The sequence below is a fragment of the Numida meleagris genome, chromosome 3 (assembly GCF_002078875.1).
Source record: "Numida meleagris isolate 19003 breed g44 Domestic line chromosome 3, NumMel1.0, whole genome shotgun sequence".
Lineage (NCBI taxonomy): Eukaryota > Metazoa > Chordata > Aves > Galliformes > Numididae > Numida > Numida meleagris.
The window spans coordinates 41,830,397-41,856,525 of record NC_034411.1 but is presented as its reverse complement, the minus strand read 5'-3'; the positions used below and the strand labels follow the sequence as shown (position 1 = coordinate 41,856,525).

Below are 26,129 nucleotides of genomic sequence, written 5' to 3'. Positions count from 1 at the left end.
GTAGAACGATTTTAACAATTAAAATGTCAAGTGCCCTGACAACATAATCTATGATTTGTCTTTGCATCAGTTTTCTGCAAAGACTTTATGTTGACTTTCTGAATAATGCTGGTGTATCTCACTCATAGACTTTTGGCTACACGAGGCATTCAGATCTAAGAAGGCACAAAAGTAGAATTTTTGAATAAAGGTAAAGTAGATGTTGAAAAGGAGGGATTCAAATGGAAGCTCAGGAAGAAGGTTAATAAAAAGGCTTCTTATGCCTGTGTTTCTGTTTTTATAATGTTTAATCCTAAGTATTCACTTTTATGGATTATGTGGGCACAACTTCCTGATACTTTTGGAAGTGTTTGAAGAAGGACTGTGAAGAAAATGAATATGGTGGTTATTTAATGATCTAATAAGAGAATCAGCTTCTTACTGGTCTTGCCTCACTTTTGTATTAGTTAGAGGAATCAAATGGTTACTACCCACAAAAACATCAGTAACTGGTGATTTGTTTTAAAAGATACTCACATATTATAACATCAACTCAGGTAACCATACATCTAGAAAAATGGGAATTTGACTAAAAATACTCCACTACTGTCGTTGAGTGGTCAGTCTCTTCCCATCTAACAGAAAGCTATATTAATTTGTTAAGAATTGAACCCAGAGTGAACCTCCCCACAACCCAAAAGAAATCTTCCTCTCATTGTTGCTGGCCAGTTTGTTACTTGCTTTATCTCTGATTTGTTTGATGTTAGATTCACACATCCTAAGGCAAGCTCAACATTGGTTGTTGGTTTTACCAGAGACCTCCTACATACCTTTGATGGAATATAAAATCTTCTAACAGCAAGAGGGATGTGATAAGTTTCTGTTTATTTAAACAAATGTTTGTGGTCTTAACTTTTCAAGACCCCTCCTACAAATCACTAATGCTTTAAACAAAGAAGCCTGAAAACAATTATCCTGTCGGAACTCAAGAACATTCAAAGGGGTTATTTTAATTATATAATGGCAATTACTGGCACACGTGCGTTACACTTGAAGCATGACAAGCCCTCTGTCCTTTCTCGTAATCTGATCTTGACTTGCAGAATCTGTAATAAAACTGTCCTAGAGTTTCTATTTTTTTAAATTTTGTCCAATAATTTTGCTGAATCAGCACCAATTATTTTAAAAGCTGTTGCTGACAAATGATAGCCTTGAATTAAGGCTGGCTCAGCAAACCATCTGTTGGCAGTTTCATACTTGAACAATACAAGGCTGCAAATGCAGAAGGCGGCTTTCATCACAAAAGTTTTCCCTTGAAAGGAAGTTATTAAAAAGGAGCTGGGTCAAGTAGCTGCTTATAGGAAACCACCCAACTAAGAAGGAGTGATCAGATTGTTACTACTCAGGAGATGGGCACTCAAAAGCTCATTTTCAACTAGCGCATTGTAGTAGTTAAGTTATATATATGGTTATGTGTGCTTATGCATACATATATTGCTGAATATACTTTTAAAATATATGCATCTTTGCAGTTTTGCACATACAGAAGCTTACTGAAAGAAAGCACGATATGGATACATGCATTAACATACCAACTGAGTATCAGCAACAGCTGTTCCAAAAAAGGTCAAGTAAATGATGAATCTGACCCAACTAGGGCAGTGGCCAAGTATATTTACCTTTCTCAGCTCCATCTTATCCAACACACATATACATGCTTACATGCTGTCAATGAGACCCAAAGGGTCTTTTGCAGCCTAACATAAAGTTTACAAGGAAACTATGGAATGATCATAAGACTTTGGCCAGCAGCCCATTCCATATGCATCACATGCCATAGGAAGGTATACTGCACCAGGGATTTGCCAAGGCAGTTGCAAAAACTGTGTGTTTGATAAGCATACATTTAAAGAGGCCACGGGTAACAAATGGTAAAGATATTGCTCATACCCTTGTTTTTAGATTCCTGAAGTAGTACAGGCCAGGGATTATTTTATTCCCTATATATTTATGTGTTCAGAACTTTTGTCCTGAAGTGGCATGTGGACACTGCTGAAATATAAAGAGATAAATGTTTATACTTGATTATTTGAAAACATCATTAATAACGCAGATATTTCCAACTGTCTTTCAGCAAGTTTCCAAGAAGCAAGGGTGAGCAAGTTACTGATCCAAGGCAGAACTCTTTGACATGTGGGAGATTTCCTCACCAAAAGGCAATAAAAACAACTGTAGTATTTGCACTTTGTACTTAAAAATGTAAATTCACTTTGTAGAAATGAAATATTTAAGCAGACTTTTTATAATCTGTGAAAATGTAATAGCTAGTTTTGAAAAATTATCACATACAATGTATGTGCATTCTTTTGTTGTCTGAAGTATGTAAAACGTGTTGGAGATGTAAAAGTTTGCATTTAAGCTTTTTTTTTTTTTTAAATGGCTCTTTGGCAAATATTAGCAAAGAAACCTCTTTCTATGTATTTTGGTTTCAATAGTATGCCTTGTTTTTCTTACCAGTACTGTCATTTAAGTAGAGTTATGCTGAAAAGTCTACTGTATTCTCAATTACGTCCAAGAAATGCTGGATGTTCAGGTTTCTAAGACTGAGGGAAGTGTGTAAATTGCTGTTGACTTGTTCTTGCAGTTTTTAACTGAACAGATTTGTCACCAGTGGCAATATTTTTTCATTTTGTTTTTATTGTTATGCTTTCCAAAGATCATGCAATGAGAACACAACCACTAACGGATTCAAAAGTTATTCTACAGTTAGGATTCTTTTAGAAAAAAAGTGTATCCTTCTATCTGTTTTTGAGGTGCATTCCATTATAAGTTGTGGTAGGAGTTTTCCCCATAGGAGTAAGGTGGATAGTAACGTGACTCCAGTCCGGTTTAACCTGAGCCTAAAAGCATGATCCTGCACTCAGCACAAAGCAGGAGAGGAGTCTGTATGGGTCAGAATTGTCAATCTAAGTATGAAGATGCAGGGAAGGCTAAACAGATTTGTCAGCCTTTTCTTCTCCTACACCTGGCTGTCACTGTCAACTCTTTGATTTGCCTTGGGGATCTACTGAACAAATTATGAACAGTTCCCATAAGGAGGGGCTATTCACATCACCCCTGCCTGAAGTTTCACCTTGCTGTCTGAAAGAAGTTCTTACAAGTTTTCATACCTCCTCTGTCATTTCCCCCCACACAACATTTATTATATGTGTGTTTGAGTGAAGTAAGAACTTGTGATGTGAATTCAGAGCAGGAGACTCATGTAAATAAAGATTCAGCTCTTGAACAGATGCAAGTTACAAGCAGCTGTGTTGATCGATGTGGTGGTAGATGGACTGCTGGCATCTAGGAACTGACATTAAAAGTCAGGAATGTTGCAACAAGCAGTGATTTCATTCTGGCTTGTTTAAATAATGTGTGAGATTTGACATGAGACTAGCTAATCATAATAGCACCCTGGCTTGAGCTTGTACCAGAAAAAGCTTTGTTGCAAATAAAAATGTTTCATTTTAATTCAACACATGGATGGATATATGCTGAAGTGATGGGAAACACTGTATGCAGTGGAACCATAGCCCAGAAAACGTGTACCCCAAGCTTTGGCAACAGGAGGAACCAAGATGCAACTGTGTGTTATCTTGTATTTTTTGTTTTAAAAAGTATTTGTTATTCTTTTATAATGTTAAACTTTGAATTTAATCTTCTTTATAGATTAAAGCCGAATATGCTATCAAACTATTCTAGTAGTTTTTCTTCTGCGACACAGCCAACTTTGAAAGCAGGTACATACATGTACAATTATTTCACCATTGCAATAAGTTTATGAGAAACCTCATGACCTCACATTGTATCTGTCTTTCTCTCCTCCCTTGATCCTTCATGCTTAGATTCATACCCCATTTACTTCTAAAATTCATACCTTATTTTCACCACTAATTTCTCATAATACTGATTTTTGAGGCCTGATCTTTTGTTACTGCCCTCTCTATTTAGCTTCAGCTGGTTCTTTTTGTGAAGAATACATATCATACCTTTTCCCCTCAGTGTGATTGTAAGGTGCTGAGCAATCTTTCACCTGACTGGAAATAATGAGGAGAAAGAGGCAAAACATGGGGAATATTCAGCAACTCATGGGACCCAGGATGGTTAATAGAAGATTTATGTAAGAATAATCTACTTCCATCAGTGTGGCCTTCCTATATAAATGCATGCAATCAAATATTTTGCTGTGTCCATAAATGGAAGATGAATGCTATGCCCACAAATTTGAAGCAACTGCCTATTTAAACGGGGAACGTGTGTTGAGAAGCAAATTTGGACTAACGACCTGGTTATTTAAACAGTAGCCTTAAGAGTTTATGAAACCACAAATAGAATGCATTCTCTTGGGTATCCAAAGACTTCTACAACATTGAGTCATTTAGTAACTCAACAGTGACAGAAACTCAAGGTATTTCAACTTTGTAGATGTGTATTGTCACATGCGTGGTCCATTTCAATTTTCATTACACCATTTTGCTATAAGAAATACCCTATTCTCATAGATCTAATTAGAGTTCAGATCCCTAACTGGAACACACTTGAAAGCCTGGTAAATTCCCTTTTGTTTCCTGTATTTACTTTAAATACACAGAATAGTGAAACTTGGAGAAATCTTGGCCCTTCTAGTTGTAACCAAGTGCAGCCTTGATGACAAAAAGGAATCCATTTTTTGGATTTGCCCTCAGGCTCACACCAGAGTACCAGTGTTTATTTAGTTCCACAATTATGAATTAGTTCTAGTATTTACCCTACTCAATGAGTTGCAACAATTGAGATGCAATTTTAATTCTACTCGTAATGAAAGCACAATGTATATTCTGGTTCTCATTGACCAGAATTTGTTCTAGTTCCAGTTCTTAAACAGATTTATTTAGAGCTTTTATATAGTTGTATGTAGAAGACTAATAACTTTGTGAAATATCTGTGTGCTCAATGATTTGTCCTGACTGTCGCAATGTCCATTAGTCAACAAGCCACGCAGTGAGAAATGTTCCATATTTTGTCAACACTTGTGATAACTTTCTCATCCCGTTCCCGGCCCTAGAATTAGGCCAACTTCATAGTTTAAATTTTACCAAAATACATCATTCTCATTCTTCTCCCAGTCTAACAATATGCCTAGCTTTTAAACCCTCATTTTTCAGAACTGGGCCCTATACGATTGCTTGGAATGACAATGTTTCTTGATAATGCCTCTTGAGATAATAAAAGAGTGCAACAAACATCAATTCATATGAGCATTAAGGAGAAGACAAACTAAATATTCATATAAGACCAGCATTACACCTTGCACTTTTCTCATTGGGAACAGGTTTTTGCCCTCAATAAATACATTAAGCCAATGAAGAAAGCAAGCATTCCTAGAAAGCTGGAAGGAGGAATTTATATAGAGACCACATTAAAGACATTTAAGCGCGTGCAAAGTTTGATAGATTTAGTTAATGTTTTTCTTTTACAGTGGTAATAAAAGATGGATTAATAGGGGTTAAGAAATCTTCCCTGGCAAAGATATTTTAACTGTCCCTTTCAAATATTTACACTAGTGTATTATGTAACTACATTTTACATTAGCAAATGGTGTGAAAGAGACTTTAATGTAAAAAGTGAAAGGTTTATTACTTTTGTTTTCTTTAATATGGCAAATTGATGTCATTTTAGAGTAATTACTTTGACATTAAATAGCAACCAACTGAATTTATTAATGTTTGAAACATCAGAATGATTATAGTAAATTACTGATACAAACAGTTCTCTTTGTCCCGTTTAATTATTTCAGTTCAAGTTTTATAAGTGAAAATACTCCCTTTGTTTAAAAAGCATAAATATTGCTTTTTTTTTTTTTCTTTAAACAAAAGTGTATGTGGAAAGCATTCAGAACAACACATTTCCCTAGAATGTCAAATGTGAGGGGTGGCATGGGGAGAAGCCTGTTTTTCATCTGGGTTAGCAACAGAAATATTTGCAATAATCTGCCTTTTGTATGATCACCTTTCCTATTTTGTTATATACTTTGTCCTTTGACTAATGTAACTGCTGGAACACAAAGCCTGTTGGAAGGGAAGACAACAAAATGAGAATCAGTTCTGTGAATGTGAACAATCTATTCCATAAAATACAGTTAGCAGAGGCATCATTTTCCTAAAGACTCTCTTACTCTTGACTTCAATTCAATGCGCAGTATTGCTTACTTCTTATCAAATATGTTACTTAGAAAAGAATCCATTCCAAACTAAATGGGTACTTTATGAAAAAAAAAATCACTCATAAAACACTTGGCACAGGCCAAGAGATTGTAGGCAGAGGGCTGAGATTCTGTATTACACCAGAAATAACAATTTGTAAGCATTTATAAAGCTCAGTACCTGGAGAACATCCATAAAGATTCCTTTATCTGTTCTAAGCAGTCAGTCAGGGGAAAAAAAAAAAAAAAAATGGTGAATGATGTTTCCATTGAGAAAATTTATTTTAATTAAATCATGACTGATCAAGTTCATGTGAAAAAGGAATTGCATGAAGTTTTGCTTTAAGAAGTATTATTTTATGTTAAAAATTCATTTTATCTAAAAATCATGAAACGTGGACTTCAAAAGGGGCCTTTTGACAGGAATTTTATCTCAAAATTACCTATTGTATAGAATAGAAACATTCTTGCTCTTTCCTCAATTTGAGATTTTAAAAAAAATCATTTTTGTTTGAAAGAATCATAGAGCCAAGCTGGAAAAGACCACTAAAATCATTTAATGCAACCATCAGCCATCCTCAGCATGCCCACTAACCATGTCACTCAGTGCCACATCTACACGTTACTTGAAAACCTCCAGGGACGGTGACTCCACCACCTCCCTGGGAAGCCTGTGCCAGTGCCTCACCACTCTTTCTGAGAATTTTTTCCTAACATCCAGCCTGAATCTTCCCTGACACAAGTTGAGCCCATTCCCTCTTCTCCCATCACTAGTTACCCAGGATAAGAGGCTGACCTCCAGATCACTACAACCTCCTTTCAGGCAGTTCTATAGAGCGATAAGGTTTCCCCTGAGCTTTCTCTTCTCTAGAGAGGACAATCCCAGTTCCTTCAGCCACTCCTCATAAGCCTTGTGCTCTGGACCTCTACAGATTTGTTGCCCTTCTCTGGACATGCTTCAGGGCCTTGATATCTTTTTTGTAGTGAGGGGCCCAAAACAGAACACTGTATTCAAGATGCAGACTTACCAGTGCTGAGTACAGGGGTCGATCACCTCCCTGCTCCTGCTGGCTACACTATTTCTGATAAAAGCCAGGATGCCATTGGACTTCTTGGCCACCTAGGCATATTGATGGTGCATGTTCTGAGTGTAGACCAACACCCTCAGATCCTTTTCCACCATGTGCCTTTCCAGCCACTCTGCTCCAGGTCTTTAGCATTGCATGCAGTTGTTCTGATTGAAGTTCAGGACCTGGAACTTGGTCTTGTTGAACCTTACACAACTAGCCTCAGCACACTGATCCAGCCTATCTAGATCCCTTTGTAGAGCTTTCCTATGCCCAGGCAGATCAATACTTCCTCCCAAGCTTGTTGTCATCTGCAAACTTAATGCAGGTGCACTCAATCTCTCTGTCCAGATCAAGAGAGATACTAAATGGGGCCAGCTGCTTGTAGAATGCTCCATCTGTCTATTCATCCTGATTGGGCAGTTTATGACAGACCCCCACCAGGGTATCAGCCTCACTGGCTTTCCCTCAATCCTTACCCATACGAACTCAACCTTATAATTAACAGAATTGAGCTCTATAGAATCAAAACACATCCTCACAGAGTTACTCCACCACCCCTCCTTCCTTGCCTATCCCTCCTAGAGAGCTTAAAGCCCTCCATTACAGCACGCCAGTAATGAGAATGATCCCACTATGTTTTGGTGATAGCAACTGCATCATAGGTTGCTTTCTACACCACATCATCCAACTCCTCCTGTTTGTTATCCATGCAGTGTGCATCAGTGTAGATGCACTGCAGCTGGGTTATCAGTCTCATCTCTAACCCTGGAGTTCTTCCCCTAAGCTTATCTCTAGCAAGCCTTGTTTTATCCCCTTCCACCTTCAAACCTTTCAATAAGCCGCACTAATTCCTGGTCAAGAATCTTCCCGGCAGGTGAATTCCATCTGTTGTATCAATAGCCCACTAAATAAATAATAAATATAAATAGTAATCTACAAATGGCAGCAGCCTTTTAGCTATGTGTTGATCAGGTGGGTGTTCCTTTCTGTATTCTTCCCTGCTATTGAAGGGATTGAGGAAAACACTGCCTAAGCTTCTGCTCCTCCTTCTTATCACCCCAGTGCCCTAACGCTCCTTCTGACAACCCTCAGGCTCTCTCCACAACTTCACTGTTGTTAACCTGAACCAACAAAACCAGGCAATAATTGGAGGACTGTATTAATCAAGGGAGCTTCCTAAAGAAGTCAGATTTCTGATCAATTATTCATTATGCTTCATCTGATCTCATTGTGCAGTTTCTGAGTATCTTTCTATGCCCATGTGTGTCAAAGAAATGCTACATTTTTATTTAACTGGGTTAGAACCTTATGAACTGATAAATTTAGTACTGTATGCACACAGAACATGAAGAAAACTGCAATATGTGTAAGTCTATTTAAACAAGTTTAATCTACACAACACAGCTGAAGCAGTGAAGCCAGTTAGTGAAGCGGTGCCAAAAAGTGAACTGCAGAAATATATAGGGCACTACTCTACTTTGCAAAATAAGTCTGCTGTGGGACTGAATGAAAACAACCTTACACCTAAATTTGTATGCTAGTACATCTTGATCTTTTACCAGACATTTAACCTAAAGGTTGGTGCATGCCAAACCTAACTGACTGCTACCTGAGGAGCAACTCTAGCTCTGTCAGCATGCAGCTCCCTATAGTCTGGGTTCAGTTTTCAGAGACCTCAGGAACATCAATGGAACCAAGAACCAGAACATCTGCTCTGCAGATGAGGTGTGCTTCTCTCAGTCTGTAGTGTATTTCTTTGTGTTAAACACAAAGGGACCTAGGTAGATACAAAGAACAGAAGGGACACAGGTGAAAATGACACAGCTTTCTTCTTTCTGGACAAAGAATCTTGTTCAGACACTGCACATCCACTTTCTGACTAATAAAAGAGGTCCAGCCTGTCCTTGGATTGCTTCTCTGTCCATGCATAAGGTCTGAATTTGGTCTTCTGTATTCCAGTGACTCGAGTGCTTTGTTCCAAGAGACGTTTGTTTTCATGGCCAATCCCATGGCTTTCTTTCGATCCAGGAAGTCTAAACAGCATTTAACAAAAATGTGAAAGCAGAAACCAGCATCTTTCTAAATTAAGAGCAGATTTGAGCAGGATGAGGAAATCTAAACCACAACAAAGATAATTTCCCTTTTGTATTACTTATTCACTAAAGATGCAAGCAAAGTGTAATTGGATTTTTTTTGCTTTTATGATTTTGTTCATTGTACCAATAGATCCTCTACAGGCTGATACCCTACAGTTCAACATTTTCTTTAATCAACACATTGATGGCAAGGGATTACAAGGGAGTACTGGCTTCTCATTGTCTTTTTTTGTGGTTGCCTTTATGTTCACTCAGGGGGTGGCTGAAAACTAATTATATAAATACTTCTGAAAATCTTTAATCTGAAAGTTTGTATCCGTGTGTGAGAAAGAAAAAGACAGAGAAACAGAGTGCAAGAAATATGTTCAAGAGAACTTTGGAGTCTATGTAAAGTACCAGAGGTTCAAACTGGAATTATTTTTAAGGTACCAAATGTTGTGATGACCTGATGACAAGCAGCTTGACCTCATTAGACTTGAATGTTCATGCAGAAAATGACTTGGAAAATAGCTAATGACTGGAAATGCCTCACACTTCAGACCTTCAGAGGTGCCTTAGAGAAGGTAAAGGAGCAAGTGCATATTATGCTATCGTAATGCAAATAGAAAACAGGCATTGGATGGGCAGCTGGGAGAGATGAGAGGACCAGCTACATGCCAACACACAGCTCAGAGGTAGATGGGGAAAAGGGGCCTGGTGAAGTGGAAGAGGCTGACCATGAGAATGCCCAGCCAATCTGTCTTAGAGCCAGTGTCTGCTTCATTGCTTAATGCAATGACTGTCCATTGCAATGACATGACTATCCAGAATGTATGTCCTTGCAGCAAAAAGCACAGCCAGTTCAAACTGATGTTTGCAGGACAAATTCTGCCTGGAAGTTTTTCACATGAAGTCAGGCTGTATGACTATAAAATGCAAGAAAATGTCAGCTGGCACAGATTTACTGTTTGCTTGCTGTGCATGCAGAGGTGTGTGTGTGTGTGTGAAAGGAAGACTGTTTAAATTCCAGTGCCTCTGCTGCATGTCACATTTTTTAAATAGAAAGAAAGGATCATTTATTTCCTGAAATCAATGGCATTCAGCTTCCCAGGGCTCAGTGTCCTATTCACAATGAGAAACAGGGATCAAGGCAACAGTGTGAGCCAGCTTCTCTGACAAGATGGTCCAAATGCCATAGCTGTTTAGTCAGAAGCACTGAGAAAACACCTCTCGGCATTTCCCAGCCAGTCAATATACTAACATTTATGGTACATCAGAAGTTTCATATCTGTCTTATGTTTTTTTAAAAAAGTGAAAGAATTGCTATAGCTGAGAGCCAAATGGTCTGCTTTTCTCCCACAGAAGAATTAAGATTGCAAAGGGTGTCTCCTGACAATATAAATCACTTTTCAAAAATGCCATTGCTTTTAACTAGTAGCGAAACACATAAATGAATGCTGGAGCAGAGAAACTCAGTCATCACATTCTCCTCTTCAACTTCTATTTTTAATTCTAATTCTCTAATTCTTCTAATTCTTCTGATTTTCTTCTAATCACAGTTGTTTGATTTTGCTTAAAAAATTGATCTTTATGACCTAAGCCATAGAAATGAAGCAGTTACAGAGACTACTCAGTTTGAAAATATTTTCAGGTATAATTCTTGCTTTAGTTTGTGTTAATTTACAAATGGGAAATATAGGCCTTGTCACAGAGAAGAAGTCATTAATGGGCACATTTGAGGCCTTGCATGATTGCAACTGTTATTTTATTTTAATGTTACATTTTATTTTTTTTTCTTGTGAGATTTGAAGAGTTTTCCACTCTACTAAATACAGCACTTGAACCGATTGCTTTCTTTATTGAACAGTATTGTTAAACTTCTGGATAGAAGAACACACAGATGAGAAAGACCTAAGAGGTCATCTCATCTAGCATAAATATATTGGTGACTGTTTTCACGTACTTAGATAATATTTAGTTCCGAACTTAAATCTATTAGCTGATGTTTTTAAAAAAAATGAGAAACAATGAAACACACAAAAAATCATCTATTTTAGGAAAAGGAAAATGACATTGTGCCAGTGAAGCCATTGTATTGCAAGGTTTGTTAATGTTCATCATCATTTTTACACAGTTCCAGGAGCAAAATTCAGCTTGTACTGATCTACTGCATTGTTCTGCCATGCTACGGGATTTCACAGAGATTCCTGTCTCTTGAGTGTCTGCCATAAGTATAAGGGAATTGACTACATTCTAACCCCGATGTGGTTATAGTTTGTCACAAAACTATGAGATAATTGGATGCAGCTAACAGCCTTTGTTAGGAGATAGCAAGGAATCGAATACAAAGAATGCAGGTGGAAGTGCGAAGGCAAAGCTATAGCTGGAAACCAGCAAAATGCCTTCTTGTGCTATTTTTAAGCTTGCCTTCTGGTGAACTTTCAACTCCGTTTTTTTTTAAGAGCAACATTTAATAGAAGTATGCTGCTTTTGCTACAGGAAGATGTGTACAGATGTTTCTTCATATAAAGATAATGCCCTCTGTCTAATATCCTTTGTGAATTGCCTCCTATAAACACTCAGTGCAGTGGTTAATAGCAAAACCTATGTGCAGACAGCATAACTCGCAGGAGGATTTCTGTTCCCACATAAAGAACTCTAACTTTCCTTTAAACCTTGTACAGACCAGCTATGCGCTGGTTCCCTGGCAACACTGAGATGATGTTCAATATCAGACTCCAGTGAGACTCCAGTTAGTGAATTTAAAGAGCAAGAAAGATTTGAGGGGAAGTGTGGAAGCACTGCTTTATCATGCAGTGTTCCTATGACAGTATTCAGATGGTTGCACAGGTAGTAAGTTAAAGTACTCTGAAATACAAATATGTCTAGTTCCCTGAAAGCAGGGATTGACAGTATGATGGGTCCCATCTTTGATCTAATGTATTTGCAAATTGCTGCTACCACTTCCCCTTGCACTTCATCCTACAGTACAAGCAGTGTGTTACTGTCGTATTTCACACACCGTGAAGTACTAATGCTCTTTGCCTTGAAAACGTGTCAGGAGGGTGCTGCTAGATGGGCTAAATGCACATCTGGCTAGACACCAAGTTTAATGTGGTGCTTGGGTCCATTTCAAAGCAGAGCTCCAGAGCCATCGTGTTAGATCATGGCCTTGTGGTCTCAGCTGCTGAGCAAGTCTCCAGACAAGCTCCAGCATGAGCCATCCCCACAAACAGTGCCAGACTCACAGCAGCCGTTCCTTAAGGCTTAATAAGATCAGGCATGAACAAACAGATGAAGCAGATGATATCTACTCTATATTGCAGAAGTGTGGAAGGACTGGCTTCCAGGAGGAGCGAGGAGAAATGGTTGTTTGCCAGCACTAAGTTAGAACAACCATATCTTCAACTTTAATTCACAATAACACCTTAGACGAGGGTATAGTTGACCTCAGATACAAAACATTGTATCTGCTGTGCTTATTGGCTGGCTGGCTGAGTAATGAGGAATATGCGAATCCAAGATAGGGATTTTGAGAACAAGGCAATGCTAGTTTTATGAACCAGATACGTTTTTATAAGTTTGATTTTTTTTCTTATGGTTGAAGCTAGGATCAAAGCATCTAATGTGTAATCCACACATCTGTACTGATGTAATGCTTAAGCCATCATCAGAAGGAAAAAATGTTGATCCATATATCGTGAAAAGTCAACAAATTGTACGTTTCGGATTGAGAGGTATTAAGAAAGTTGAATCAGAAAAAAATGCATAACCTAAAATGTAAGGGTCAATCAGCAGATTACTTGTTTCTAATAGTGTATAAAATCTGTCATGGTAAATAGAGTCATAGAAGTTATAATCACTGCTTATATCTCAGCTGAGTTTCACCATTCTTGTACAATTCTTTTGAGAACCTGTTTCCAGTAACAGAACAAGGTTGGCAGTCCAGGCTATACATACATCTGTTTCCACAAGCATGGCAAATCTACAGATTGCATCACAAAGCCGTGTTACGTATGTGGTAGAAAGCCTTGGGCACTGATTCTGAAGAAAGAAAATATTAATATGTGTTGTTTTGTAATGTTTTTCAGCTTTAATTTTGTTTTTCACTCTGAAAGCAGATTCCATACTGAAATTCTCAGAAAGTATAGAGAGACTGAAGGCTTGCCAAAAAGCTTTTTGTCTAGACTACAGCTGGGGTGAAGTTTCTGATAAACAGCTAAGTCACCCTGTCAACGGTTTACGGGCGTTAGGCCAGATTCCGTGACAAAGGGGACGGGGGACCCAAGGGCCCACGTCCCGGGAAAAGGGGAAAGGGGAAAAGGGTAGGGAGATGGCCCTGAGAGCAAAGAACAGCGGCAACAATCTGAGGAGAAACAAACTAATTTACTAAATAAAATATCGGAATGCAAAACAACACACTATAATACAATATAATTACAATTTAAGCTGATAAATTCAATACAGAGAGAGAGAATGTCCCAAAGTCAAGGTAGGCCTTACTCTACTACCGACGATAAGGCGGCTGGAGAGCGAGGTGCTGCCAAGACGAGAGACGACGGAAAAAGGGACGAGGTCTCGTGATCTGCAAGTTTTTATACTGCGAGCTTTTATCTTTTCCCTCCGGCTGGAAAATGGTAACAGAGGAGCAAAGTGCCGTGGGGACTGTAGTAGTCCTTCTCTTCTGAGAACCAGGTACATTCACTACATGATGTTATGATGTGGAATACCAATAACCGAAAATCATAAAACCATGACACACCCCCAAAAAGCTATGCATAAGTTCTGGTCAGGTTTGATAAAGAGTGTTTGCCATCAAAACACAAAAAAATTGTTTCCAGAAAATTGAAATGAAGGACCATCAACTTATTTATCAGTTGACTCAAAGCAAGTGTTATTTGTTTGTCTGCTTGACAATCAGATAAATGGTAAGTGAGATTCATATTTGTTTATATTTTCTTCTTGTGGTCTGAGAGCAACTAAAATGCAATATGCATAGCAGCAAGTTATAGGTAACTTCCCAGGTCATGAAGTAGGCAGAAATCTTAAATGTTTGAACTTGGTCCCTTCCAACCCAAATCATTCTATGGTTCCATATTGTGAAAAAAAAGGAGTTTTTTTCCAAACAGGATTATGAATGTAAACAACACATGAAAAAGATAGATGAAGAGGAGACATTGCAGTGAAAATGCATTTTCTTCACAGTGTTACATTTGCCAATTGCTTTGGACAACAGACTGCCATCTTTAGTCCTAATCTAATTTCATTCACTTAGTGCAATAATCTATATTTCCAAACATAAAGCCTACCTACTATAGTCAGTAGAGTTGCTAAGCATGAGACATAGAATAGTTAAATCCAGCACCTACAACCCTACACATGGTTTTTTGCTGGCTGAAGTCTAGCATCCTTGTGCCAGCAGGTGTGAAGGCATGCTGAGCTTTTGTGACTTTACAGTAAGCAATTCCAAACAGCTCACCAGCTTGTTACTGCAGATTCAAGTAGTACCATTCTTCACAGGAAAAGAATGGACCATGAGCAGATGCAGTTCAGTTTGAAAATACCATTGTAAACTGGGAACACTGGCAGTATGGATAATACTACTAATGAATCCACCACAGCTCATTTTCATCTATTAATACATATTTTCAAACTTCAGAAAATAATTGTTTCCACCACAAGGTCCATTGGAAAACTTGATTTCTCACAGTTTGCAAATAATCTGATGCTGCAGCTTGCTATTTTGTGCTTTGGTACTTTTGGTACTAGTGCTGCCAGTTCCCTAGTTTACATGTCATTTTGAATCAGTCTCTGAAGAGTTACTCAGACCTATAGTGAGCAACTACTTCATCAAATAACATCACTGCAGATCCGTGACATGGAGTTGTGTGAAACAAATATCACTAGTTTCCTCTGTATTTCTTCATATTTGCTGAAAGCTTCTCGCAGACAAATGTTTAGATGGCAATTACAAAGGCAAGATGTGGAAAGACTTTCCATATGCTGCTGTGGGGGCAGAATTTCACTTCTTAAATCAAGACTGGTGTTTCCCTGAAGATATTCACTAAGCCAGATTGCTGGGCCTGGAGCAGTAGTAATGGGGCAAGGGTCTATGTATATTCACATGGCAGGAGAGCAGACTGTGGATTTTGTGGCTCTTGTTGGCTTTCATGCTTGTGAATTTCAAAATAAGCATATATATGCGATGCACTGGAAGAGGGGGAAGTGCCTTTAATGCCAGTTGTTTAAAATGAACTTTTAACATAACTTTTAGTTAGAGGTGAGAATTACTTGCAGGCACTTTTTTCCTTGTCAGCTAATGGCCAGAAGTGGGGAAAAAAAATACTACTCATTCTTTTTTCAACAGGTTGGGTTGCTTTTTCTCATTTTATCTGCTCATGGACTAAGAGATGTAAAAATGTGTAGGGATGAAAGCTTTGAGAGACTGACCTGGGACCTATGGACAGAGATGGAGTTGAACAAAGAAGCTTCGTTTACTGCCTGGAAACAGTCAAAGCTTCTCTGGACGCTTCGGGAGCTAACTATGGCTGCAACTTAGCAAATCAAACAGAAATTTACTGAAGCACTTGCTAAGTGAAAGACTTAGAGCAAGGCCCAGAGACTTAAACAGCTGAGGTCCTACAGATGGACTCGTGTGTGTGACCAGCTAGGAATCTTGCCCAGCTTCTCACATTAAATGTTTATGCATTTCCCAGGAATGCAAAAAGTCCTGACATTTATGGGGAAGTTTAAAAAGTTTCATGAAGCTAATTATATAAAAAAGACAAGACATAGATCCCAAAGTACTGAAAGGAGACTTGTAAAGTAAAAAATGAATATATAATGGAGAGTGGATAGGGCCTGATTTCTGATGGCTTAACATCTGTGACTGAATTTCCTGGTATTTAATAAGACATAGCTTTTAAGAGACTTGTGGAAACATCTTGAAGATCTTCACTCATTTGTCCTGAAATTGTCCATAGAGTTTAAAGTTTATAGGAATACATGACATATCACTCTTGTTTAGGTGTCCTGGCTAACAATCCATAAGAAGAAACAAAGATTTTCAAACTTAGATATTTTAAAACTATGTAAAGATATGCTCTGATGCCCAGGTTTTCTAACCACTTCTCCCAAATACATGATTTAATATTCTTTAAAAAATCAGGTCTCTTCCTGCGGTGCCAAGTTACACAAAAATGAATCCCTTGTCCCAGAGCATAACTCACATTCACTGATTGATTTTAAAGCAAAATATCAAAGCTCAGCCAGAGAGTGCTGATAATAGCATCTTTCAAAGCTTTCCTCCAGATGAAGCATCTGTCCTCCTGCTGCTGTCCCAGTGTCTATAAAATGCACTACCACTAGCTCATAAAGGACTTTTATTGCCTAAAATGAAACCAGAAGTCTGTTGTGTTTTAGATTATGGTTTCGTTTATTAATATTAAGTATAATTTCTCAAACAGGACTATTAAACGAGAGCTGGCCTGGGCACTATATCCTAACTTCCAGGTTTTAGTGCTGTAGAGAGATACTAACATAACAGTTGTTTAGAATTCAATCACTCTTCAAACTGTCTAAGATATTATTTTAAAACATCAGAATTGCAAAGGTGTTTATAATTATTTAGAAACTCTGGAAGAAATAGATTGTTCTAAATAAAAAGAAAAGCCACTTTCTTACTGAACTTTGATTAGGAGCAGCCACACACTGTTGAAGTGGTTGCATATTTTCCTAACAAATATTAGCATGCAGTGTCTTACCTTTCCACTAAAAAAAGAAAAATTGAATAGTTTTCTTTCTCTTCTCTTTTTCTTCCCCATCACCTGACACACAATGTTTTTTTTAGGTTATTTTAGTTAACTTTGTTTAACCAACATCTGCAAAATCATTGCAATTATTCTGGAGCCTTCATGTTTCTTTTTTTCCCCTTGAAATAAAGTGGCACTATTATGTGTGTCTTCAGTGCGAAAACTCCAAGGAAGGTGTATAGTAGATGTGTACTCCCTACATACATCACTTGAAGGACCATCCAACGGTTTGACAGAGTATCCCATTTCCATCCCATGGCAGTAATAGGGCCATTACACAGTGCTCTTCCTTGGAGTAGCTTTAGCCACCTTAGCAGCACTATTTTGTCACTGTCATACTATGAAGAAATCTAAAAGGAGCATGTGATACTTAACTTTCCTAACCTCCATGGAGCCAAGTCTTTTATTCACATATATAAGGTTATGCTGTGTTACACCCAGGAGAGTAAGACTGATTATCTGAAACAAGAATTTCAGGATGGATGGGCATCATATAAACAACTTAGATCTCATGAGAATCCATAAGGATTTAATGAAGATTTACAAATAGGTCTTCTTCCTGGCCCTGTAGAAAACTGAACTTGTGCTTGTGAACTGAATGCCTTCATCTTGTATTAAGTGCATTGCTCAGTAGAAAAAATGATTTATGACCAGTTTCAGTGGGAGTGAGACCCAGCCTCTCATTCTGCTTGTGTTAATTATGAAATTAACTCAACAGAGAGTTGGCTGAGTATGGCATTTTTGTGCTTCAGCTACAGCACCTCAAAGGCAATTTCCATGTGTATTTCTGGCATGTTAATCTGTAAACACGTCTGGATAACAGTCTCTTTTCACGTCTTAGGCTAGTGGAAATTACTCTTTTCCTACCATCTCACAGGCCTGAAAAATCAGTGGGCACATAAACAACAATAGCATTTTCAGAGCATTGCTACCACAGTTACTTTTTCCAGTAGGATGACAAGATGTTGGTCAAACTAGAGTGAAGAGAATTTACTCTTCACTCTAAGAAGTTCTAAGAGCTAAGTTCTAAGAAACATTCAGCCAATGCTAATATAGTTTTAATTTAATACACTGAGCTAGTGACAAGAGGAACTTTTTCACCTGAGACGATCTGTGGTCTTTTACCCACTGAAATGCAGCAGCTAAGATTTGATTTACTTTTAATCCTCTGTATCTAATTCAATTTGTGAAGGAGAAATATCAGCTCTCTCTGAATTCTGAGCATACATCCTAGGGCTGGGATCCATTCTAGCAACATTTAATTTCCAGTGTCTTAAATGACAGAGTCTACACCTCACTCTGAAGTCTGGCTCAATCTTAAGTCAGTTGAGTGTATGTAGGCTGAATTTATGTGCACTTCCAAAGCAAGTTTAATACACGCCATTCTGCAATACCATCAGAGAACTGGAAGGCAAATTAAGCCCTGCGGCACCTCAGTAGAATTTAGTGAAAAGAATACCTATGTTCTGTACAGCATTAAAGGACAAATAGGCATGGAATTTATACAAAAATGTGGCACCACAAAATGGAAACCTGGCTTTCTCTTGTCTGCTTTAACTTCCTCCCCACCTGCCTATGGTTATTACATTTAAATATTTAATCAGAGCTAGGACAAATTCTGATTAACAGATGTTGTATGAAGTTTGCTTATTTCCTGTAAATAGATTTTCTTATGGAGTACAAACATGGAAATTAATTTAAAAGCAAAATCAGCCTATGGAGTACACAGTAAAATTATGCTTTCCCGGCTAAAGTAAGCTTCATACTAGCATTTTTTTTTTCTATTGGGACAGAAGGAAAATGAACAAAATATTTCTTTTACAGACTTCCATACTTTCTTTCCATACACCGTATTAAACAGTTGCTCTAATTCTTGTATTCCTGTTCTGCTTGGATTTTGCTAAGAAAATGTTTTTGGAAATACAAGCCGTTAACTCGTGATGAGTTTGTTTGCATTTGTGCTGTGAAGAGTGTAGCATTTTCTCAAAAAAGAAATGCCAGCTGTGCTGGTATTACACTGATGGTAATCTATTCCCATTGTGTGTTTTCTTTTAACTTCCAGGTCTTTCTCCCAGGACACATTTAGGAATGGATTAATGCACAGTGGGTTTTTTTATTAATAATCTGCCAAGAATTGTTAGGTTGTTATGGAGATACAATATACTTACATGAGGAACAGTGATCCAGCTTAATTTGAAGGCCTATTATTCACATATAGCACGGAACCTGACATTTTTCGTTGCAGTCAGATTCATGTTTGATACAACAATCACAGAAACTAAATCCACAGGGATTAGAATCCAGACTTTGAGTGCAAGGGAAATACTGTTCCATGTTTGCTCTCAAAAGAGCCAGCAACTTACAAAGACTGTTCAGAAGTTATGGCAGTTTTAGTTTGACTGGGACTGTTGTCCCACTGAACTCCCATTTCAGAAACTTGTGTCTGAACAAATAGTTTCACACCTAAGTAGGAATAAAGCTCCATTGCAGTATCAAAGTTCTTAATTCTTTTCTTGTGCAGCAATCAACATATTTTATAATAATCATCAGGATGAGAGAAATGTGCTCTAACCAAAAGAAGGACAATCAGGTGGTATTGTTATTATTACTATCTGATTATATGATCTGTGAAAAACTCCAAACCAACAGGTACTTGGATGTCTTTGATGAAAATATGCAAAGGGCATATTGAAGGCATAAAGTTAGTATCTAAATTAAAGGCCTAAAGCCAGTGTCATGTCAACAAACTAATAATCTACTACCACAAGAGCTGTTTCAGATACATTTATGTTCCCTCAGTTTGAACCTTTACTCTTTGAAGATAGTAAGCTTTGCACTATGGGCGGCAGGAATGTGAGAGAAGGTAAAGCTTGCAGTCACTTTCTTAGTCCCTCCAAGGCCATGGTACAACAGCATCAAGAACCTGTGTGGGCTCTTCATATTAGGAAGACAACCTGGCTCCTCTTGTTCTATTCAGAATAGTGTCTTCTCAGGAAGATGTTTTTCTCTGCTTGAAAAGTTACAAATACTAAAATGGAGCATTATTTTCTAATCTGAAGTTTTTTAGGAGTGGGGGTAGTGTAAAAAGCCTTTCCGACTGTCATTTGAAGTACTCTCCTTTTGGCTGTTTTAACTATTAGAACAAAAGAAAGGAAGAATTGCGTTTGGGAAAAAAATAAAGCTAAAGGTGGGGCAAAAATGCCTCAAAAATGCCTAACTTTACTGAGCAATAAAAATGATAAAAAAGAAAAAAATTTTACTTCAGGAGTTTTTGAAACTGAATTTAGTCTTTCTGATGGAAACCTCTAATAATAACCTCAAATAACCTAAAACAAAATAACCAGACAATTTTTTATGATAACTATTGGACAAAATCCCTGTTGCGAGCAGGAAGATGACACTCAAACTTTCTGAGTAGTTCTACTTCACATTTTGAGGGTATAGCCAAGCCCTCCTGCATGTATTTAGTATTGTCAGGAACAGAGGCACTCAAGGGAGAGATATTCTTGAGTATACTCTTTCCCTGGCAGTCATTCAAAACTGGTAGGAGGAAAACAGGCATCCTGTAGTGAGCCAGCATTGTCCTCTCTCTGCTTTCCACATCTGGCAGAAATCCCTGCTGCCACTCCCACCCCATCCTATTCTACCTCCCACTGGAACCTATGCAGAGGGTTGATTTTTTTATCATTACTGTAAGTGTGTACTGTATATCTGTACTTCTTCCTATTTCTGCCCTCACTTTTCCTCTGAGTACCTGCCTAGTAGTCTGAAGGTGCCTTCTGTGCCTATTCTTGTATGCCATGGGGATAACTGCATGCGTACCGCCTCATGGAGAGTCAAAAACAGAATGAAATCATGACTGTAAATTGTGTTGAGACATTTTATAAGCATGTTTGCCACCATTCATAGCAATCCTGAAGAGCAAAATGACCTGAATAATCAAGAAATACTGTACTAAATTCATATGAGTGGTGGGATTCCAGATATGCTCACATTCAAAGGCATTTATTCCTTGCACAGCTATTCCAAAGTGTTTAGAGGTATGTTTTAGTTAATTCAAATGTTAATTCAAGAAAAGTTTATTAAATTTTTCAGAGAAGATCTTTTATTAGAAAACTTCACCAAAACAAAAGTTCATTTTCAATGTGGAAACAGAGGTCAACTGAGAAATACTGGCTTTCCTCAAAAAAATTACTTTTTTTTTTGGTGTGTGTGTGTGTGTTCCCAAAGTTTTAAAAGCAGAAAATTTGGTTCTTTTCAAAAGTAATACAATTCTATTTATATCAGGACATGAGTCCTTTTTTTATATATAAAAAGCCAAACTGTTTTTGATGTATTATAAATCTTTCATCTTCCTCCACAAGTCTGTCCTTTGCTACCAGGAAATCACAGGATCACATCCATCGAGGCAATCTCTTGCATATTCCAAGTCTGCAAGTCTAAGTCAGGCATGTTCTAGATCCAGTTCCCAGGATTTATGTCCTCATCTGCACTTCCTCCTATACATCCAAACTTCCTTAAGAAATAAACTTCCTTAAGAGATATTATGGCTGCAGATCTTTATTATTAAAGGGCAAACTACCTGTAACATGAACTTCTCTGCCTACTTGCTTTGTCTGATCATTTTTGCTTTATGAGTCCTATTTCTTAGGAGGAAACCAGAAAGAAGTAAGGAATAGGAACAATAAAATTCCTTGTCCTGGTCTCAGCTGGGAAAGACTTGATATTTTTTTCATGGTGTCTGATAAGATGCTGTCTCTTGGGTTTAGGAGAAAAACATGTTGATAACACACTGATGTTTTAGTTATTGCTGAGGAGTGCTGTACAGACCAAGGACATTTCAGTTTCTCAGCTTCTTCTACTGTCCTGCAAGTGAGGGAGACCAAGGGGGCACAAAGAGTTGGGATGGGATAGAAGCAGGACACCTGACCTAAACTGGCTAAAGGGATATTCCATATCACATGACATCATGCAAAAACCTTGAAAAATGGTAGGGAGTTGGCCAGGGGAGATGCTGCTGCTCAGTGACAGGCTGGGCATCAATTGGCGAGTGGTGAGCAATTGCTTTGTGCATCACTTGTTTTGTATATGTATATATATATATATACATACACACATATATATACAATTACTATTATCTTTTTTTTCTCTTTTTTTTTTTCTGACTTAGTTTTTTATGTCAACCCACGAGTTCTACTTTTTTTTTTCTTTTTTTTCTATTACTATTATCTTTTTTTTCTCTTTTTTTTTTTCTGACTTAGTTTTTTATGTCAACCCACGAGTTCTACTTTTTTTTTTCTTTTTTTTCTGATTCTCTCCCCTATCCCACTGGGAGGGGGAAGTGAGTGAATGACTGCGTGGTACTGAGCCACCTGCCAAAATTCCTTTAACTCAGATCATGTATATTTGCTATTCTAGAAAAGAATGACACATAAGTGATATGCAGGAGCAGAGTTATATTTAACAGAATTTATGTTTCCACTAAAGAGTTGTGTTGCAAACGTTTCAGAATTATGCCTAGTGTTTCACATATAACTAGTAAAGTCAAATAGAAATGGTCAATCATATTTGAGTGGTAAAAAGTATTATTATTTTGTAGACATGTTTAGATATTAGGGAAGGTTGTATTAAGATGAATATAGTTTTAATGTTACTCTGTGTGGCATCAGATTAGAAAATATTAAATAATGTTTCAGAGTTTCTTAGCCATTAATACACTTCACTTTCAATCAGGATAAGGCTTCAAACTGGTACCCATGATGCACTAATGCAAGTGCTCCCATTCTCATTTGTGTTTCATGAATTCACAGAGATCCTGGTGAGAGGAGTTCTCTCAACATATCCTGGCAAGGTTATGAGGCTGGCAAATGAATGCACCGTTTTGTATTACATTTGGCTTAAAAAAAAAAAAAAATGGACATTACCTCTCACTGCACTCTTTAGTTTCATGTAAGTGTTTTTTGTTTGGGGCTACTATGAGAACACTACTCCTTCTCAATCTTTCCAAACGAGAACCACATGTTGGTAAATTGGGATATCTTGGAGAACAGCAATGCAGTTTCTTGCTACATGATTTTGGCTGTTTGATTAACAGCTATCTCAAGGGAAGTAATGAATAGCTCAGAATTACAACTATTCTATTACAAATATTATCACCTTGGGAAAGAGATTGCAGGAGGACAGAATGAACAAGAGCAGAATTACTGAGGCTTATTTAAAAAGACTCCTTTCATCACAAGCAACCAAAGCACATTGAGCCAACATAAACTGTGACAGTAATTAATATTCTCAAGTAGACAGAGCATCCAGCTAGAGGTGAGACTTAGATTTGTTTCATAAACAGAAAAGGGATAAAATGACTAAGATAAATCTCTTTTATTCCCAACTGAGCTGCAGTGGGACATGGGACTTCTCATTTCTACCTTCCTGAATTTGAGTTTGCACATGTATTGGCAAAACTCCATCTCTCAATATCTTCTTCTCCTCTCCCCTTGCCTCCCTCCCCCTCCAAGTAATGAAAATATGTCAAGCATTAGTACTACGTACAGACTTCAAGAACCATTAAATACTGTGGTCGGGGTTGGTATGCAACTTGCTACTCTGACATTCTCAAATGCTGGCATTATAATAAATTGCTGAACAGGAGATTTGTGGGAGTTCCAGAAAGAGAACCCCATTCCTTTGAGTCCATGATCAATGCTTTAAAATTTAGATTAATAATAAGATAAATATTATGATTATAATATACATTTTTCCCCAGTATGTTCTCCTCTGTCCTGGTGTCTGTGCAGTGGGTAAAAACAGATTTCTGAAAAGTAATATGTGTGTTCTCATGGGAAAACATATCATGTGCGTGTATGCTCAGGACATGGTTTGGTCCCATGGTCAAGACACAAGCTAATAAGTTAATTCTGAGAGTACTGAAATTGCAACTTGCAATGCTCTTTGAGTATATTTTTTTCACATGGGTCTCCTATTCTTCTTTTTATCCAGTAAAAGAAAACTGGAAACAGCATTTCCACCTAGATAAAAATATGCTGAATCCAGCTTGAATAAACCTCAATCAGATGAACTACCAAGCAGTTGGTAGCAGTGGTATGTTAACAACTACAGTCTAGTATCCAGAGCCTTGAACAACATATCTTTGAGGTTATGTTGAGCAACAGAAGGAGAAAAATGTAATAATGGTGCCTATTCCAGCCTATTAAAGGAAGGTCTTTCTAGCTCATTCTGTCTTGTTTTACTTTAGCAGCTTTACCTTATGCAAGTGGGATTCATTTTTTTTTTTTAAATGAATTAAAACAAATTTTACTACTAATAATTTAATTACCCAAGCTTTATGACCTCTTGTGAGGAACCCATTGTGAGGAACCCATTGAAGCCATCTTAAAGGTAGGAAGGCAGAATAAAAATTAGAAGAAATAGCACACAAATGTTAACAGGAAAAAAAGAAAAGAAATGAAATATTCACCCAAAGTTTAGACTAGAAAGGAATAAATATAAGCATAAGTGTAAGGCTTTTTCGTAGTGTGGAGACTAGCTGAAAAGTGATCTGGAGCACATGAAAGAAAATCTTTTGCTTTCCACAGAAAATTGAAATTCCTAGTAAAAGAAAATAATCCAGCATGATCTGATTTGGAGTTGTTACATAGATGTTGCAGTTCTAGAACCTTGATCTTCTCTGGCCAATATGAGCACAGATCATGGATTCTGTCTGAATTCTTGCTTTATGCAGTGGAAAGCTTCATCAGGCCTGTAATGGTGGAAACAAATGAAACAACAAAATTATACAGAAAGATGACATTTCTCAATAAAAAAATACAGCTTTACTATGTTTCTGGCCCAAAGTGAGCATCAAATCTTTGAGTAACGCTTTCCTTTTTTTTTGACTCCTAACCCTTTGATTACGTACACTGTAATGCCTTTGTATCTGAGAGATCCCAGCATAGATTTGAAGGACTCTTTGGATGCTTTCTCAGCAAAGGCAGAGACAGTACTTTCAAATCTCCATGGGAAACTGAAGAGTATGAATGGCATACTTAGGAATCCTCATACCAAAAAAGAGCATGTTTGGGAGCAACTCCACTCTCCTTTACATGATGTGAAGGTCATGACCAAGACAAATTGACTCTGAGCCTTTCTTTAAACAGTATCTACTACAGTCAGGATTGTCTGTCTGTTTCTTGGCTTCTTTAAACCGTTCTAGAAGTAAACTTCCATCAACCCTGTTTGCAAATAGAGCTGCAAGGTAAATGCTTTGTTTTAATTGGCAGTGTTGTCCTCGAGACAGAAAAGACAATGTGAATGGGATTGGAAGAAGCAACAGACCCACCACAGAGGACCTTAAAGTCCTCTTGGCAATCACTGCTCTGGCTGCTGCTTTTGCTGGCATTTTAGATTCCCCCCATTTTTTATTTTTTTGGAAAGGATCCTTTGCAAATACAAAATAGTTTCTGAATAGAGACACCCACAGATATTTACTGAGGATGATAAACAATGGAAAACTCAGTGAACAATCCCAGTTCATTTTTATGCAGATGAAAAGTTGTTCCTGTTTGCCAGGTCTAGAGAGCCTCCGGCCATCACCATTAAAGTTAACAAAGGCATCATCAGAATAAAAGAGACTTGAAAACAGAACTCCAGACCTTGTCACCACAGCAAAATGCACCTTTTAAAGTAACAATATGGCTTTTACACCATGCTACTTAAGCATATGTGACATCAGGGTGGTCATTTATTAGACTGGTCTAACAGTCAAGTATGGACCCTTTGGTGAAGCTATTTCCAAAAAGACCTTCAGCCTCTTAACCTGTGAAGAACAGAGAGGTAGTATTGCCTCTGTTTCTGATATGCATACAGTTTGCATGAAAGCAGGAGTTCTGTTTGAATATTTACATCTTTGAAAAGACTTTTCAGAACTGGAGCGGGCATAGAAAGGAGTTTCAATGGAATGCTTATAAAATTACCTTGC

General features: G+C 37.7%; 1 protein-coding gene across 5 annotated transcripts in view; it reads left to right on the top strand.

Moving 5' to 3' along the window:
* The window catches only part of SMOC2 (SPARC related modular calcium binding 2), a 139,681-nt gene extending 135,967 nt beyond the window's left edge, over positions 1–3,714 (top strand). For all 5 annotated transcript variants that reach the window (XM_021392109.1, XM_021392110.1, XM_021392108.1 and 2 more), the window contains exon 13: positions 2,114–3,714. In XM_021392109.1, the coding sequence (XP_021247784.1) occupies positions 2,114–2,137 (24 nt within the window). In that variant the 3' untranslated portion in view covers positions 2,138–3,714. The remainder of the gene's footprint in view (positions 1–2,113) is intronic.